Here is a 19,865-nt window from a genome sequence, read left to right on the forward strand (position 1 = left end):
CCGAGTTTATTGGGTCAAACGATCAACTTGCAGATGTATTGACCAAGTTTATTTATTCCAAGCTTGATACATACAAGTTGTACGCTCCAGCTTGAGGGAGAGTGTTAGGATATTTATCATGATGATATTGTGTCTAGGGTTACTCTAATTATCACGATTATATTGTGTCTAAGGTTACTCTAATTATCATGATTATATTGTGCTTAGATATATACTCTTGTATCAATTTATTCTTATAAATAAAAGATTATGAAAGGGATCAATCAAACCTTCTAAAATTATTTTAAGTTTAATTCTTAACTAACGCTTATATATATATATATATATATATATATATATATATATATATTTTAGATAATTTATTTTATTTTATTGTCTTATGATGTCTTATGTTATCAGTTCTATGCTGTAAAAATTATATGTTATAACTAATTTTTGGAGAATAATTATTTTTAAAATAAATTTGAAATATATCATTCTAAATTAAAATTTTATAAATTTATGATTAATAATTTCATTATTTAAAATAATTTTGAATTTTACTTAAAAAATAATTAGGACATTTTATATAATTTTTTCTATTCTATCCATTATATATATATATACTTTTTATAAAATTTGGAATATATTTGATTTAATATTATTTTTTGAATTAATGTATACAACCATTTTTATGTTGGATTTTTGTTATGAAATGTCAAACATGAAATCTTTTTTATCAACCTTTATTAGATTTTTTTTTTTCTTTTCGATGTCAATAAAGAGAAATTTTAGTTATTACCAAACCTAAAAGTCAATACAACAATTTCTTCAAATAATTTTTAAAACATAATTTCAATCAACTGAAATACATACACACGGTTTATAGTTTATATAAAAGATAGATATTATGAACTAATTAAATGTAAACAAATTCTTTGACAAAGAAATTTTAAAGATGATTATAAATCTACTAAGATAGCATGAAATAATATTTTTAAACTATTAAATAATTTAATATAGAAATATTTTTTTATATTTATTGATTAATATTCCATCTAAACATTAAAATTAAAATTTAATAACTTGAATTGTTTAACCCATATAAAATATTTAAAAAGTAAACTATTTAAAAGAAAGCAAATTTTTTAAATCATTTTGCAAAGGAAAAAATGTACCCATAATTGTTTGACATGTTATATAAACAGTTTTTAATCCTTAAAATATATAAAATGAAATTGTTGAATGTTGCCCGGAGAAAAAATTTATCAGAGAAAGCAGAAAACGTGTTTGAAGAATTTTTTAATAGAACTTTGCTTACGAAAATGATCAAGTTTTGTAACATACTACCGAAAATGCATTATTTTTATTATACCACTCAACGAAATTTTCTACAAAGCATTTCTTATGGAGAATTCGACATGTGGACATTGTGAACATGTTCATATTTTTATATTTTTAAAATTTCAATTTAAAATCACAATAACCAAAGGTCTATGTTTTTCTTTTTCTATTCCATTAGACGATATTTTGTTCGTGAATTTAGACATAAAATTTTCATTGAGAAAGATACATTACGTAATAAATATTATTTATTTTTAATCATGATTAAATATAAGAAAATACTTAATTTTTTTCACTTGGTTGAGAATATTCTTGCCTTTACTCCGTATTTTATATTTATAGAACATAATTTATTCATTTATGACTTCATGAAGGATTCAGAATAATTAAAAATTAGAAAACGTATTCATGTGGCTGTGAATTTAAATTTGATTAATGTAATGAAAATATCGAAGAAACAATAAAAACAAAGCAAGTGAATTCCATAAGGATATATATATATATATTATCATTTTCTTTTATTTTTATTTATTATATTTTTTATCGAGGAAATACCAAAGCGTTCTGGTCATTTCACAACTCTCACATTAAATTCCATTGCGAGAGAAAAGAAAAAAAGAAGAGTACGTGTCCCAAAAAATATTGGAAACCCACATTTTTTTTTTCTAAGAAAAGACGAAAAAAAGAAAAGGACCTGCTCCAACAATGAGATGCTATATAGGTGCATAAGTTGAGTTTTATTGAGATTGAGAAAGAATGGTTTTTTAATCCATGGATGATAAATAAGTTTAAACAATTGTTAAAATTAAATTAAGTTTCTATGTTTTGTAAATAAAATTTTTCAAAGTATCAATCTTTTCAAAATTGTTATCATAATTTTGTACAATCATTACAAGAATTAATAATTATAGCATACACAATATATATGATTAAAAATGGAATAAAAATCTTTTAAATTATGAATGCTCATATAAGAATAAAGATAAGGAAAGGTTTATTTATTTATTTATTTAAAAAAAAAATGAAAGGTGATAACATTACAACCACAGCTGAGAAACCCATAAGGGAAGGAAAAGAAAGAAAAGTAGAAAACTACACTCTTGAGGTCCATTCTCAATTTTATTATATATTTTTTTGTGTAGATGAAGATCAAGAGAAGGTGTTGTTGTGAGTTGTGTTGTTTTGTGTTGTTATGGTACCTTCCTTCAACCACATACCCTCTCTCCCTCTACCACCCATTTTCATCTTTCTCTCTCTTCTTTTTCTCATCTTCTCAATCTCATCACCACCATCTTAATCTCCTCCAAACTTCAATCCCTCAAAACATCACCCTTTAGGCATTAACCCAAAGGACCCTTTTCTTGAGAAACATTTCACCCTCCAAAGAAAGGTCAAAGGCTGCAACTTTTCTCTATCAATCTCGCATTTTTCGTCGTTTATAGGCCGGTTTCGGTTTCTGGGTTGTCTTGCAATTCCAAAAAGATTCGAACTTTCAACATGGGTGGTGACAACGCCGGGGAATCCGGTTCAAGGCCGGTTTTTTTCAAAGAACAGAAATACCGCGGCGTCCGGAAGAGACCGTGGGGCCGGTTCGCCGCCGAAATCAGAGACCCTTTGAAGAAAGCGAGGGTGTGGCTCGGAACCTTCGACTCAGCCGAGGATGCGGCGCGTGCGTACGACGCGGCGGCGAGAACCCTCCGGGGACCCAAGGCGAAGACCAACTTTCCACTCCCTCCGCCGTTCTATCACCCCGATCCGTTCACTGACCATCGGTATTTCGCAGGCCCTGGCGAGCCCTTTCACGATCACCGGCAGCCCACCTCCAGCGGCATGAGCAGTACCGTCGAGTCATTCAGCGGCCCACGCGCCGCCGCCACAACGGCGAACCCCGTGGCCGTCCCCCGCAGGTACCCGCGAACGCCGCCGGTAGTCCCCGAGGACTGCCGCAGCGACTGCGACTCTTCGTCCTCCGTCGTGGAAGATGGCGACGGCGACAACGCTGCGTCGTCGTTTCGGCGAGAACCGTTGCCGTTTGATCTCAACGTTTTACCGTTGGAGGATTCCGACGCGGCAAACGGTGGCGTGGATAATGATATGTTCTGCACCGTTCTTTGTCTCTGATGATGATGTATTGGTTCGTCGAAGGAATTATTAATTTTTTTCTTCTCTTTATTGATTTTTTTTTTATCTTTCTCTTTTTCCCCTCTTTTTTTACTATGCGGAGAAAAATGAAAAAGAAAAAGAAAATTATGATTGATGATCAGTTATGAAGATTATGGTAATATGATCTTAATTTCTGTGAGAGTAAATATTCAAGATATTTTTTTTTTCTATATTTCTTCCCTTTTAATTTATTTTTTTGTTTTATATTATCTAATGGGTATGGGTGATGAGAAGCCAAAGAAAGAAGTGGTAGGAGAGATAATTTACGCTGTTGGTATGGTGTGTCTCTAAGTATAAATCGAGTTAAGAACAAAATTTAGTTTTCATTGATGATCAATGATCTTTCATTACATTTAGAGGATTAATTTCTATTTAAGGCTTGAATCCTTTTGCCCATGTTGAGTTTTACTATTGAATGCAATTGATAGTTAATCCAATGCATTTTGGATCAATTGAATTTGAAAGATCTGTTTTTTATTTTTTATTTGGAAGAGGGTGTTTTAAAGAGCAACCATTGTTTCTCCAAATTTATGTACGACTTAAATGGGTGGACAATGTAGGCAGGTGACGAAATAAGCTGTTTTTAGGGTTCTAAGGCATAGGTTTTTTCCATAACCTGATTTAGGGTTAGGGTTCTATGGCAAAGAAAGATATTGGGAAGAAAAACTGTTAGGTGAGAGAGGTAGATGGTGATAATTTCTTGTTTCTTTTTCTTACTGTGGGAGCAATGGCGATTTGAAAAAGAACAATCATGGTGCCTTCTACAACACTCAAAGATGTTTGGCAGGGTGGGTAATTTGGATTTTGGACGGTGAATGATTAGAAAGAGAGAGAGAGAGATGCTCTCTCTTTTTCTGGATTTTTAATAACTTGTAATGATAAAATTTACATATTAGTGTATTTTATGAGACAACATAAAAAAAAATGAAAAACTCAGTAGACTATTGAAACCAATTAGAATAATTTAGCAATTGAAAAACTTTTGTTGTCTCTTTCCCAAAGTACATGAAATGGAACTTTCAAGGTAGCCTTCACTAACCCTAACATATACATGGTTGACGAACCATTCGGGCATTCTCACCTTGGTGCACCTCACTTTGCCACTAGTTGTCTTGTTTGGGTTGTCTAGTTGTCTAGCACACCTACAAACATTATCCAAATGTGCTAAAATTGAGCACAATGAATTGCCATATGACTTCTTGTGGTTGAATGATGACCAATAATGTAATGTGGTTTATTGCTCTTCTGCTTTCTCAATCTACACTTGTGCAAATTAAGTTTGTGAGATTTTCTTTCTTCCTTTTGAACATAAAAATAATAAGAAACCCAAAAAGAATATTTTTATGAAGCCCATAATATTCCTTTGTTTAAATGCTTTGTGATTGTATGGCCACTAGTGTTTTGCTCTAATCTACTTTGGCAATAAAAGAAAGTGGTAAAAAATTGGTGAAAATCTTTTCATTTAATCTAATTATTGTATAACATGCACATTGTATAGCTAGTTTATGCAAAGAAAAAGGTTTTTATTCTCATCGGATTATTTGAATCAAAAGGTTGGGAATCAATCAGTCACAATCTTAGATTAATTAGTGGTCTCAATCTTGATCATTAAGTATGAGTTTGAATTTGATAGGGTTGTTATTTTTTTTTTCTTTTGAATTTTGATACATGTTCTACTTGGGGTGCATCCCAACATCTAACTCTTGTAACTTATTTTTAAAAAATTGTAAGAAGTTTTTGGTTGTGATTAGGGTTTGGTGATAGTAAAGTTGGGGTTGGACCACTTAGATAATTTTGTGTTGGTGTATTAGTTAGGAAGCTTGGGGAGGGGTGAAGGGAGTGTGGTCACAAAAATGGTAAATGTGTTTGTGATCATGTCATGGGCTCCATAAGCATTTATTGTAAGAAGCAACACAAAATGTGGGTCTAGAAACATGCACCACACAGTATATTGACCCTTGTTACTCAAAAAGTGAAACATGAATTCTTCAAGGGTGACCATGTGTTGGACCAAATAAAAAGTGGACAGGGTCAGCCTGCAATAAAATTAATGAACAAATAAATAAAAAGGAGTTTAATAAGGGGCGGAAGAAGAACGGAGAAAAAGAGAGAAATAGAAAAGACCAAGTGAGACTATTGCAATGACCTTTATCCTTGGTAAATAAATATCATACTAATAAGGCATGCTTTCTCATACAAATATTTTGATACACATTGAAAGGAAAAGAATAAGGCAACATGTGTTTTTGTGTTTTGGTGATGATACAATGGTTTCATATATCAAGTCTCAATATCACAACAACTACACCAATTGGAGCGAACATATTTGTTTTGGTTATGGATTGAGTTAAACTATTTACTATATGTCATGTATGTCTTGAAAGTTTGAATACTTATCTTTATTTTATCGTCTGTGTTTTAGTTATTGATTTAGTCAAATTTGAAAGTTATAGATAAGTGAAAGTTGTAGGTAAGAGATGTTGTAAAAATTGACAATAAAATATTTTCTAAAACGTTTTGATCACTGTTCTTAAGGACTTATCTGCAGTATATTGGACAAGTTTTCTAGAACATAACAAGAATTTCTCAAAATTTCTAAGGATCTTAAAATTAACAAGGATATCTAAAAAGAAAATAAAATAAACCCAAAATATTTTTAGAAAAGAAAAGAAAAAGAATGAAACTAAGAGAAGAGAGAATGAGAGAGTAATGATATCTGATGATGATTTTGGAGTGAATGAAGTGCTCTATTTAGAGAGCTAGGGAACTAGACCCATGATCCAAAACATCCAAAATATCTACTATTAAAAATGATTTCTAATAAAATAAGAGAACGTTGAAACCAAAATCTAAACATTGGCAGTGTGCATTTTAGGAAATATCTTTAAGCAAAACGTTGGAAGCACATTGTACCCTTCTATCACGTTGGAAGCACATTGTACCCTTCTATCACGTTGGAAGCATACGAAGCTTGCGGTCCAATCTCAAAAATTCATCTGCAAATTTTGGAACAAATCTTTTGCAATATTATATTAAAAAATAATAACAATCTTTCACATATTGCAAAAGATAAGAAATAATGATTGAAAGAAAGAAAAGAAGAAAAATCCTAGGTTTTATAAGTTGTAATGCATTAGAACTAGTATAACAAGCTATGTGAACCAGTCCTAGATCGAGAAACTTAACACAAAGTGTAGTTGGTATAACAAACTATATGAACCAAAGACACTTGAGTGTATTAGAGGTTTATCAATCACAATACACCTCCACAATCCTTGTTGTTATCACTGTTATGCGCTTACTAGGCCATGCGCATGCCCGATATTCATGAGTGCTCTAGAGATCATGTCATGATCTCAAGCAAGCGGTCCCACTTGATACTCATATAGGTGATTTCATCAAGTGTATACTACAAATCATGCACCACCCATAAGGGATATGAAGATCATTAAAAACTTTGATTAATTACAAAGTTTAACCCTCAATATTGTAGTCTCTATCACTTTCATACACACCATAGGAATGGACATATTTGATCTAAAATCAAATTAGTGCTATCAGAACTAACAAGTGACTTGTTTTTTACCCATATGAACCTTATTCGTGGGATCTCTAATCACAAAGTTTGGGTTATCATCACTTGTTTGTTTGCCAATGGCTTAAGTCTCATTCCCCTCGATGTTTCTAAGATCATATTTCTTTCCAAGGGTTTTGTCAAAGGATCTGCTAGATTCCGTTCTGACTTCACATAGTCAATGGAAATAATTGCATTCTTTAGCCGCTGTTTCACCAAATTGTGTCTCAATTGTATATGTCTATTCTTTCCATTGTAATTCTTGTTTTTAGCTATAGTTATTGCTGATTGGCAATCACAATGTATTGACACCGATGAGGTTGGTTTCATTCCAAGTTGAATGTTTGCTAAGAAGTTTTTGTTAGCATGAAGATGAAGTTTTGATGATGTCTAAATCAAGTTAAGAGAAATCAAGATTCATGAAGATGTTATGAAGACTTGTATTGCGATGAAAACTTTTGTAATATATGTAGTTCAATGTCTAAGACATAAATTTTCAGTGGTTTTGTTTCCTTGTACTTTCATATTATATAATTGATGCCCAGAGTCAATATGCATTATTTTAATCGATTAAAACTAGTATTAATCTATTAAAATGAGTAAAAGCTGAAAACATAAACTTTCTCCGATTTAATAGATTAAAATAACTTTTAATATATTAGTTAATCGATTAAAATACTTTTTAATCGATTAAGGTGACCGTTGGAGTTTTCTAGCCGTTAAAACTAGTCGTTGTACTCATTTTAATTATTTAACAATAATATTAATCGATTAAAAGCGTTAAATGGTTAGAAACGAAGAACGAAAGAGTATTTGCTCTTCCCTTGTGCTCTAGAACTCAGAAATCATTGTGAATTATGTGTTCTTGTTTAGCTTGAGAAACTCTCGTTTGTGGAGCTGGTGAAGTGCTGCTATGGTGATAAAGGAATAACCGCTTTATCCTTGGTGTATCTGAGGAAGTGTTTGGAAGAGGTTCATCCTTCGTGAAGTATTCGGTCGGAGGATGTGATTCATCCTTTATGAAGACTCAAAAGAGGTGCAAGTTCACCTTTTGTGGTATCAAGAGTGGTGGTTTCTAAACTTTTACAAATTGTTTCTTTGTGATTATAATTTTTTATTGTTTTGTGATTAGTGAACTATTTATCTTGATTTGAGATAAGCGACTGGACGTAGGATTAGTAAGATCCGAACCAGAATAAAATCATCTGTGCAAATTTCTCTCAACCTTACTCTTGTTATTTATTTTTATTATCCACCTAGTAAGTAAAATTTAGTAGAATTTAAAAGGGACATTTTATCATTAAAACCAATTCACCCCCCTCTTGGTTTGTTTTCCAACGCTAACCATTCTGTTGCAGCCGCTTTGACAATTGACATCAGAGCTCGATTTGATAGTTATTCAAATGGCATGATCATATCAAATTTTTGTAGAGGGTGCTTCTATCAATAAGCCACCTTTATTCGTAGGTGAAAATTATGCATTCTGGAAGGTTAAAATGCAAATATTTATTGAGTCTATTGATTTTGATATTTGGGAAGTTATTGCGTTTGGTCTGTCTGTTCCTATTGACAATATGCAGGAACCAAAGCCCTGTGTTCAGTGGACTGCTGAAGAAAAGAAAAGGCTTTAAAATGATGTGAAAGCCCATAACATCATTTCATCTGCTTTAACTATTGAGGAGTTTTACAGGATCTCTGTTTGTAAAACCGCCCAAGAGATGTGGGAAGTGCTGAGAATGAACCATGAAGGTACAAATCACATAAAGAGAGCGAGAAAGAATACCTTGATCCAAGAATACGAAATGTTCAGAATGAAGCAAGGAGAAACAATATCAGACGTTTAGAAACGCTTCACCAACATTGTTAATCATCTCATTGGACTAGGTAAGTCTTTCGAAAATGATGAACTTCATATAAAAATTTTGAAATCTTTAGACATGTCGTGGTAGCCAAAAGCGACTGCAATTTCTAGGCACAAAACCTTAACACAATGACTATGGTGGCATTGTTTGGAAAGTTGAGAGAGCATGAACTTGGCCTTGGAAGACTAGATGAAGAAGAAGCAGAAACTAAGAAGAAAAGGAATCTAGCCTTAAAATTTGAGGTAGAAAGGAGCAAGAACAAAATAGAAAATGAAGACTCAGAAGATGAAGAAAATTTGAGACTCATGATAAAAAGGCTCAATAAGTTCATGAAATCAAAAGACAAAGGAAGATTCAAATACGAAAAGAAAAAAAGAATCAAGGATCTTCCTCAAACTATAGATGTTATGGTTATGGAGAAAGGGGGCACTTAAAAGTTGATTGCACAAATCAAAAGAAGGGTGAAGAAATAAAAGAAAAGAAGTTCTTCAAGAAAAAGAAAGCCTACATCGCATGTGACGATGACAATGAAACAATTTCTGACTTGAGTGAAGAAGCAAACATTTGTTTAGTGGCGGACGACGACACTGGAAGCCAAGTAAGTACATCTAGCAATTCTGATAATTATAGTCAATATAGTGAAAGTGAATTGCATGAAATTTATGGTGCTTTTATAGTAGAATCTAAAAAATTAGATAAATCTCATAAGAAATTGAAAAAGGATTTCAAAGAATTAAAACTAAATTTTGAAAATATTCTTGAAATAAAAATTTAAAATTAAATTTTGAAAATATTTTTGAAGAAAATAAAGATTTGAAAAATAAAGTTTTATTTTTTGAAAAGGGTAAATTTACTAGCAGTGATAAATGTGCATCTTGCAAAAATTTTAAGAAACTATTATAACACACAACCTTAGGAGAATGTAGTAAAAATAATGAAAATAAGGTTGTTAAAAACAAGTATGTTCCTAAAATTAAAAATAAACATAATAGAATCCGCAGAACGTAGGTAGAAAAAAGAACAACTTATAGGAACACAAATGTTGTATCATGCTTTTATTGGATGAAAAATGGTCATACTTCAAATAAATGTAAAATTAAACATTATGGTGTTCCAAGTGGTAGATATGTTTGGGTTGTAAAATGATTTCTATTTTTCAATCTAACACCCAAAGGACCCATACAAAGTAGTTGGGTACCTAATGTTTATCATTTAAGAATTTTTTTTAAATATTTTTTAATATTGGAAAACAAAATTTAAGAAAATTTTATTTCAAGGTCAATGAATCTATTTTTTTTAATATTCTCTAACAAGTGGTTTTATGCTTAGTTTTCCCTTGTTTTGGCAGGATTTATCAGGAGTTTGATGAAGGAAGTGAAGGAAGAGAAGTGTTGGATGCAAAAGAAGGTGGAAAATTGAAGAAAAAAAGAATCGCAGCCACCGCTGGGCGGTGTGACCTTCAATGCATTCTCTGCAACGCATTTAAGGGGCACCGCCAAGGGGTGAGATAAGAATCGCACATACCGTCGGGCGGTGCAATCCACTGCCTGGCGGTGGACTCTTCAGTGGAATCTTTGGAGGACGCTCAAGCGGTAGTGCTGAGGGGTGATACCAAGTGTCGTGCTTACTGTCGGGCGGTGCAACTTACCGTCGGGCGGTGTACTTATGGGCCTGGGCTAAATTTCAGTTATTTTTCTGAGTTATAAATAGATTTGCATGAACCAGAGCATCTATCTTTTGACAGAAAGGATGCAGAAACACTCTTTTCACCCCTTAGAGGCGGATTTTGGATGCGGGAGCTCCAATCTAGCAAATCTAGGGTTTGTCTTTCCATATTTTCCATTCAATTCATCTAGTTTCACCATGATTATGGTGAACTAAACTCCTTTGTTGTTGGGGAACGATGTAATCCTATTTGAAACTCTCTTATATTGAAATTCTTACTTCATTCATATGCTTTGTTTATCAATTGTTTGAGCTTTTCCTTCATTATATTTGCATGCTTTGTTTAAGACATTATTCAATAGCATAATCTTTTATTCTTTCTATATGGACACGTATAGTTAGGTCTAGACATGAGGGAATTTTCTTGATAGCAATATTACCTAGACATAGGAATATGAGGATCGATTGCCTTAAACTTTTGTACGAATTATGTAATGCATGAATAATTGCTAGGGNGACTAGACATAGTAAACTAGTAATTAGGAGTAGACTCTATTTATCAAGATATTGATAGTAGGGGATCTTAGAAAGTAGCATGAACATTGATAACAAAGTCGAATTTAGTAAGAATAGTAGATATTTGAGAGTGGATTAGGATGAAACCGTAAACCCCAACAACACCATTCATCCATATCGTTCAATTGTCAATTGATCAATTTTCACATGCATGTTTATTTTCCGTTTTGCATTTAAAACCCAAATTTTCGTTTATTCAAGTCTTATGATTTCAAAACATCACACGAATGTTTAGGTCTAAGAGTCATTTGGGAAACGATACTCGGACTTACCGTTTTATTTGATACGATATGGTACACTTGTCAGAGTGTTAACACTTCCATATGACACATGATCATCGAAGTTGAAAAATAATATAAAGAAAGAACAAGCTAGTATCATTCTAAAGGTATCTATCACACACTTGTAAAAGTAAAAAAATTCACACCACCACACACTTTCACCTTTCGTCTATTTATCTAACGAATATTATTCAAAATTTTATTTAGTTGAATCGCTCATACCTTAATAACATAATCTATTGTCTAATATATATCTTAATCCAAACTAACCACCTCTCATGTCATCAAACATTGACATCACATCAATACAAACATTTGACTCTATTTCCAAAAGACTTGTGCATTGAACTAGCCTAAAAGATTTTTACACTTGTCATATTGCTTTCACTCACACAAAGTTATATCTCAAGAAATTAAGTCCTCCTCATATCATAGGGTAAATTCCTTATGACCTATGATTCTTTTTCATATCTTATACTATAGGAACCTTCATTGATTCTCACCATTTAATATTTTCTTCTATATGAATACATTTTCATAGAACCAAGATAATGTTTGTCGAAATCTCCCTTTAATGCATAACCTACAACCTCTCAACATAATTTTTTTCCATGAAAGTAACTATACTTATAGTAGAGATAACAACGGAGCGAGATGAGAAAGTATTTTACTTTCCCATACCTAATTGGTAACGACTATACATGTACCTATACTTGCTTTCTTACTATTTCAATAATAATTAATTAAATTTTTATAAAAATTATGACAAAAGAAATATAATGTTATCAAATATTTAATGTCAAAAGGACTTATTCTTGTTTCTTGAATATTAAATATTTAAAAAGAAATTTTAACTGTATCAATTTTAAATTAGAATATGAAATAAAATTTCATGAGAACCTAAACATTTATTATATTTGCAAACACTAATGAAATAAAGTTAATAAAATTTTTAAAAAATTATAAAAAGAAAACTAATATTTAAGTTTAAAAATGTTTTAAATGTCTTTTCGCTTTTATTCTTTAACTTATAATGACATCTCTTCTTTTATAAACTAATAAAATTTATAATACACTAATTGAATGAAATCGTAAAAATTATGAGAATGAATTAGAAAATAAAAATAATTATATAAAAGGTATCAAAATAATATTCTATAGGATAAAAATAAACAACAAATTAAAATATTAAAAAGAAGTAAAAATGATCAAATACATTCTTAGAAACAATTCGATACAGGATTGAATTTAATCGCATAAAGAAAAATAAATATATAATTAATGGTATGCTAAGATGAAAAATATCCTAGAAATTTAAGAAAACCTTTTAGATATTAAACTAATGGAACCGTTGATAGATAATGAAAATTATTTTAGCAAAACAAAAAAATTATTCAAAAGAAACAAATATTAAGAATAAGAAAATAAACAAGATAAGTTTTTATGTTACTTAATAAAAATGAAAGTTATTAAACACTTAAGTTGAGAGTTAAATTCTCACATGAAACAAATAAACAATAAAAAGAATATTAAAATAAGTAGAAATATTCAAATTTGAGATATAAAAACTATTTAATTAACATACATCATTTAAACTTGATTATAGAAAGGTTGTGATAAGGACATTATCTTGGAAATATGAAACGAATAAGAGAGAAAAAAAAATTTAATGAAAAAAATACTTATAATAAATTATGAGTATTTTAATAATTTAAACAACGATGATAATGGATATTAAGATGAAAAGGATGTATATGTGTACATATTCATCTCCATCTCTATATCCTATTAAAAAAATCTACTCATGTAACATCTTATTTTAATAGTATAAAACTACTAAAATATTACGTTACAGATGTGATAATAGAACCACTTAGATAAAAACAAACCTACAAGAAGACAATAGATCTATCTCTGTAGATCCATCTACCAACTCATCTGCTTTATTCTCACCTTTCGTTAGAACGACTGAAAAGAGACTGTTTCCCTAAGCTTACACAATTTAGGTGATCATCACAAAGTAGAAAAACAACACACAACAAACAACACAAAAATAAGGGTAAACTAGTGGTAAAATAATTTATCATAATAAAATAACATTACGACATGTTTTACACTTCACACGATATAAACATTCATCATAAACATGCAACAGACTTAGACTTGACCATTAGGATACGCAATGAATGTCGAGCTATAACATGTTCTGCCCTTTGTTGGGTGGAACAACTAACAACTATCAAAGCTACCACACAAGGTTAGTCTTTTAACATGCCCTTTGCCAGATGGAGAAAGGACCCCAAGCTAGGACCATATTGTGTAGGCACTTGTGTGGTGGAATAACTAACAATCATCAAAGTTACAATACAAGGTTAGTCTGTACCGCGTCTTAGGCCATATTGGAAGCACCTAAACTAAGACCTCCTACTACTCTTACCACATGATTCATCACTCTCTACTTGAACATGGATGGTCATTAGAGTGTCGGGATAACCCATCAGAATTGAGCTTCTTACATTCATACTAACAACACTTGAAACCACACCAAGAAGTCCCACCTTTGAAACTTATATCACCACTTTGAAACCATCAATAAGAATTTCACCTTAGAAACTCTTTTCAACCATACTTCAAATACATACATAACTTCATGCATAAAATCTCATAAACTTTCTCATTGATATTACTAAACAAACATTACATTACCATATCAATTTTTATCCATAAGAAAACAAATAAAGTATAAAATAAAAGACATCAATTTTCATACAGGACCCCTTAACCAAAAACTAAATTTTTAAGTTTTGTTTTTTCTTTTTTTAGGAGATAATCGATTATCACACCTGATAATCGATTATTGCCAAAATGATTTATGCCAAAATGACTTTTGGATGACAATAAATTTTAGAAAGTAGGTTTTAATGCCTAACTCAACCCCACAAAATCGGCTTGTAAGGTGAGGTTTGCACCTCACTTATATATTATAAATTGGTCTTATTTCTAGTCGATGTGGGACTTCCAACACACCCCCTTCATGCCGAGGTATATAGACATCTCGTGCGTGATAGTAGAAATTAGGTGGTCCAATAGCAGGTGGAACAATATGTGGAACATTGATATTTCTTGTTTCTTGGGCATTTCTATTCCACCTGTTGTCGTGCTGCTACTGGACTCAAGCAAGCCTCTAGACAATGGAATTACAAGTTGACAACTACTTTACTTTCTTTGGACTACATGCAATCAAAATCAGATCATTCACTTTTTGTCAAAAGTGATTATGCTCATATCACCATCTTACTTGTTTATGTAGATGATATAGTTTTGACAGGTGATGACATCAAGGAAATCCAAACTATGAAGGCTCTATTGAATGAAAAGTTCAAAATTAAAGACCTAGGCCAACTCAAGTATTTTCTGGGCTTAGAAATTGCAAGATCTCAACAGGGCATTAATTTGTCACAAAGGAAGTATGCTTTAGAGTTGCTAGAAGATGTAGGATTGTTGGGATGTCAACCTGTTTGTACTCCCATACAACCAAACACAAAATTCTCCAAGGCATAAGAGAAACCTTATTCAGATGTGCAAGCCTATAGAAGACTTCTTGGTAGGTTATTATATCTAACCAACACAAGACTAGATTTATGTTTTGCTGTTAGTAGTCTCGGTCAATTTCTTTCCAGTCCTTTGGAAGATCACTATGCAACAACAATAAGGATCTTGAGATATATCAAGAACAATCCAGGACAAGGGTTATTCTTTCCCTCCAACACAGAATATACTCTCAAGGCTTTTAGTGATTATGATTGGGCTGCTTGCCCTAACACTAGAAGGTCTGTAACTGGTTGTAATGTGTTCTATGGTGCATCCTTAATTAGCTGGAAATCCAAGAAGCAAGGTAATATATCTAGATCATCAACCGAAGCAGAATATAGAGCCTTAGCTTCCATAACATGTGAAATTCAATGGATTTTGTATTGGCTCCATGATTTGAAACAACCTCTACCACAACTAGTTCTTCTATTTTGTGACAATCAATCTGCTATACAAATTGCACATAATCCAACCATGCATGAGAGGACAAAGCATATTGAAATTGATTGTCATCTCATAAGAGATAAAGTTCAAGCTGATGTAATTAAGCTCCTGCCCATTTCTACTTCAGCTTAACTTGCAGACATTCATACTAAAGCTTTGCATCCTGCACAATTTCAATATTTGTGTTCCAAGCTGAGCATTAAGGATATATATGTTGCAGCTTAGGGGGGATATTGGATTTAATTTATTTTTCGTTCATATCTGTGCATTTATGTTCATATATTTATATTCTGCTTTTATATTTATATTCCGTTTTTATATTGCTTTAAAAAACTATATATATCAATTGTATTATCTCCTTATTATTGAATAAGATTCATAATTTTCATCATTTCTTTTCATATAACAATAATGGATTGTCATATGTGATAATCGATCATCCTTATCAGTTTTTGACAACAACCTTGATTTTTATGGTTTTGGTGCATCTTAAACATATCCAAATGATCAATTTAGAATCTATAACACTAATTTTGATATGAAAACATGTTATAGATGAAAATAGAGTACTACATTGCTCATTTGGTTAGGAATTAGATGTACTTAACCAATTCAACAACTCAAAAGTGCCTAAACTCAATTCTATCACTTGCAACACTCAATATCAGTAATTTAACAACATGGACAAGTCTTAATATACTAGATAACATACCCTAATACCTCAGTTTACTCACAACCTTTATGTTTAAAGATTTCACTTGGTAAAACTTAAAAATTGAACTAAAATTAGCCAGAGGACTCAACCTATCATACAATTAACACTTCTACACTAGATTTTACTCATTTAAATGTCTAGACAAGTCATAATAGGTCTCATAACAGACTCCCAACTTTACAAAACAATTTCTACCCCTTACCTCACAATCTCACTACTCAAAACCCCAATTTTACACTAAAAACACTTCCAAAACCCCATAATGAACTACCTCTAATTCCATATCAGATTTCAATTGAATAATCCCTTTAGCAAGTCTCAAATAACCTCATCAAGTCCCATAATAGTTGTTCTCTCACACCAACTCCTGCTTCTCAAACTCACCTATCAAAACCCCCTTTTTAGACTTAAAAACCCAAGTAATTGACTCTTCTTCAATCCAAATACTTTAAATCAAATTTTCATTAATCATAAAACTTATCACACACAATCATGATAGCAACAACATTGCAAACACACCACATCAAGCATTCAACGTCATAGAATCATTTATCGTCGTTTGAACAAAAGGAGTATTAGCAACAACCTAGTTATTTCACTGAAATCATCTTATCATATAGAGATACTAAATTCAAACCACACACGTAATCTAAAACAAGGTCTAGCTTTCCTTACCTCACAACAAAACTAAAGAGCTCTAAAAACGTTGAATCCTTACTTACAGTACAAGGAACTCTAAAAACACCTACACAACACCAAATTGGAAGCAAAAAAAGTCCTTAAGACCTCTGATCAACAGGAAATTAGGAAAATACATTAAGCATGGTCTCAATTAAGAACAAAAAGAGAAAAATGAGCCGAAACTTACTTGCTCTATTGAAGAAACTGGTCGAGTAGAAACGTAGACCTCATTGCCATGGTCGATTAGGTACCTTCTGATCGTCAAAGAGATGACTCAAGAGTTAGAACTCTTAGAGCGAAGGTACAAGACTCTAGAAAAGTGGTTTCTAGAAAGATAGTAGTTTTAAAATAATGAAACTCGTTTATAACAAAATTATTTATAAACAAACCATTTAATATTAAAATAACCGAGTCTCACTATTTTTAAACACCCACCACTAGTGCAAAAACGTTGTTTAACGTCACCCATAAGACGTCGGTTAGCGTGTAATCCGACGTATAGGAGCGGACAGTGGCATTATCGTAAATAGCCTGGTAAACTAGACGTCGGTTTTATCCAAAAACAAACGTCTACTAAATTCAAGACGTCAACACCGAGCACCCCGACGTCTACTGGGCTGCATTTAATGCTTTTCACCTAATTCTCAGGCGCTTAGACGTCACGTAGTCCAAATCCGACGTCTAAGGCATGTCTGAAAGGTGGGAAAGACAAAAAATCTTCAATTTTGACGTCGGCGTTTCGGGCTACGCGACGTCTATAATACTTGTAATGATTATGTTTACAAAACTCGAGGGCCTGCGACGTCGGCTATTTAGGGCCCCGACGTGTATGTTATCATAGACGTCGGTGGCCCATACCAACAGTCGTGAACATCCCTGACAGGATATCAAACGTCAATCGGTTCAGCTTCCTAGACGTCGGTTCCCCCAGACAGAAATCGACGTCTAATGGGTATTCAAAAAGTCAGTTTTAAATGTTCACTTGGACGTCACATTAGTATGAAAACCGACGTCTATAGACGTCGGTTTCTGGAGAATAACCGACGCCCAATTCCATTTTAAATACACCGCAACTCTTCGCGGCATTCAGTTTCTGATATCGATCGTCTTCCTCTTCTTCTTTTTCTCTTGTCACACCTCTTCTTTTTCTCTCTTGCTTCCCAGGTGCGTGGTTTTTTTTTTTTTTTTTTTATGCTTACAGTTTAAACTTTATTTAGTCTTTCATCTATTATCTTGTGGTTGAACTGATTAAAATTTGCTTTCTTTGTGTTGTGTTTTAGTACAGTTTTGATCCTCTCTTTGCGTAACATAGTACAACATTCTCCTTTTGCTGGTTTCCTCACAAGAAGAGTGGCAATCTTTTGAGTTTTCTATGGCTTCTCGACCCAAAATGGAACTTGGGTCCTTGTCTAGTTCTCGTGTCACCGTAATTTTTTTCTTTTGCGGTTGAATAATGGGAAGTAGTCATGGACCAAGGTTCGGTTTTGGTTTGAAATGTCATAGAAGATTCAAAAGACGCAAGCTTTTTTTGTGGGGAAACTAGCGAGAGGAGAGTGTTGCCCTATGCTACCGAAAGTCTGGATCAAAACTGCACTAAAACACAATGCCTTTGCTAGACATCAGTTAGTGCCAGGTCCGACGTCTATAAGGAACATAGACGTCAGTTAGTGTCATTTTAAACCTCTATATATTCATGTAAACGTCGATTTTATGCATAGGTGGACGTCTATATAGAGAAATTAGACGTCGGTGTGGGTATAAGTAGACGTCTATATGGATGTCGGTGTATGTCGTTAACCGACGTTTATATTGACGTCAGTTAAGAGGATTTCCGACATCCCATGGACGTCACCCTTATAGACATCTATTGTATAAGTGACGTTAAAAGTCTAAATTAACCAACGTTAAACAAAATTTCTCCACTAGTGCACCACTTTTAAAATACCTAAATACCTGAGATTTTACAACTCATCTAATCAATACGAAATGAAAGGGATTTAAACAATACTCATAAAATTGTATTTATTTATTAGTATATATATATATATATATATATATATATATATATATATATATATATATATATATATATGAATATATATTCTTGCACCCCATCAATTTAGCTTAAAGGATATTTTAGGTTTACATCCTCTANCTATATATTCATGTAAACGTCGATTTTATGCATAGGTGGACGTCTATATAGAGAAATTAGACGTCGGTGTGGGTATAAGTAGACGTCTATATGGATGTCGGTGTATGTCGTTAACCGACGTTTATATTGACGTCAGTTAAGAGGATTTCCGACATCCCATGGACGTCACCCTTATAGACATCTATTGTATAAGTGACGTTAAAAGTCTAAATTAACCAACGTTAAACAAAATTTCTCCACTAGTGCACCACTTTTAAAATACCTAAATACCTGAGATTTTACAACTCATCTAATCAATACGAAATGAAAGGGATTTAAACAATACTCATAAAATTGTATATATATATATATATATATATATATATATATATATATATATATATATATATATATATATATATATATATATGAATAAAGAAATGTGAAATTAATAAAAATAGCTTAAAGGATATTTTAGGTTTACATCCTCTAAATTTATTCTACATCAGGAAAATATTTACTGAAAATCTTGTCTTCTCTATTTTTTTTTTTATAATGGATCCCAGAGAAAATTTATAGAAAATGATTTATTTTTACACAAAATTTTGATACTAATTTAATTATTTGAAAAATTATAAATTTTATCTAAAATGAATAAGAGTTTTATTTTTTATTAAAATATTGTTGATTTAATAAAAATAAAAATATGTTGAATGACTAATTTTAATTCGTGTAGTCTAGGATTTTTGTTGTTCATATTAATGAATTTAATGTATTTATTTATATTTTCACTATTATTTTTATTATTTAAAGTACGTTAATATTAAGAAGGTAATGATCTCTCTTACACAGATTG

At 31.9% G+C, this 19,865-nt stretch overlaps 1 protein-coding gene across 1 annotated transcript; it reads left to right on the forward strand.

Moving 5' to 3' along the window:
• The first annotated feature begins 2,468 nt into the window (after window positions 1-2,468).
• LOC106778412 (ethylene-responsive transcription factor 3) lies at window positions 2,469-3,656 on the forward strand. Its single transcript, XM_014666370.2, has one exon. It carries the CDS (start codon window positions 2,821-2,823, stop codon window positions 3,442-3,444), a length of 624 nt encoding a protein of 207 aa, XP_014521856.1. The 5' UTR covers window positions 2,469-2,820; the 3' UTR covers window positions 3,445-3,656.
• The last annotated feature ends 16,209 nt before the right edge of the window (window positions 3,657-19,865 follow it).

The sequence above is a fragment of the Vigna radiata genome, unplaced genomic scaffold (assembly GCF_000741045.1).
Source record: "Vigna radiata var. radiata cultivar VC1973A unplaced genomic scaffold, Vradiata_ver6 scaffold_335, whole genome shotgun sequence".
NCBI lineage: Eukaryota > Viridiplantae > Streptophyta > Magnoliopsida > Fabales > Fabaceae > Vigna > Vigna radiata.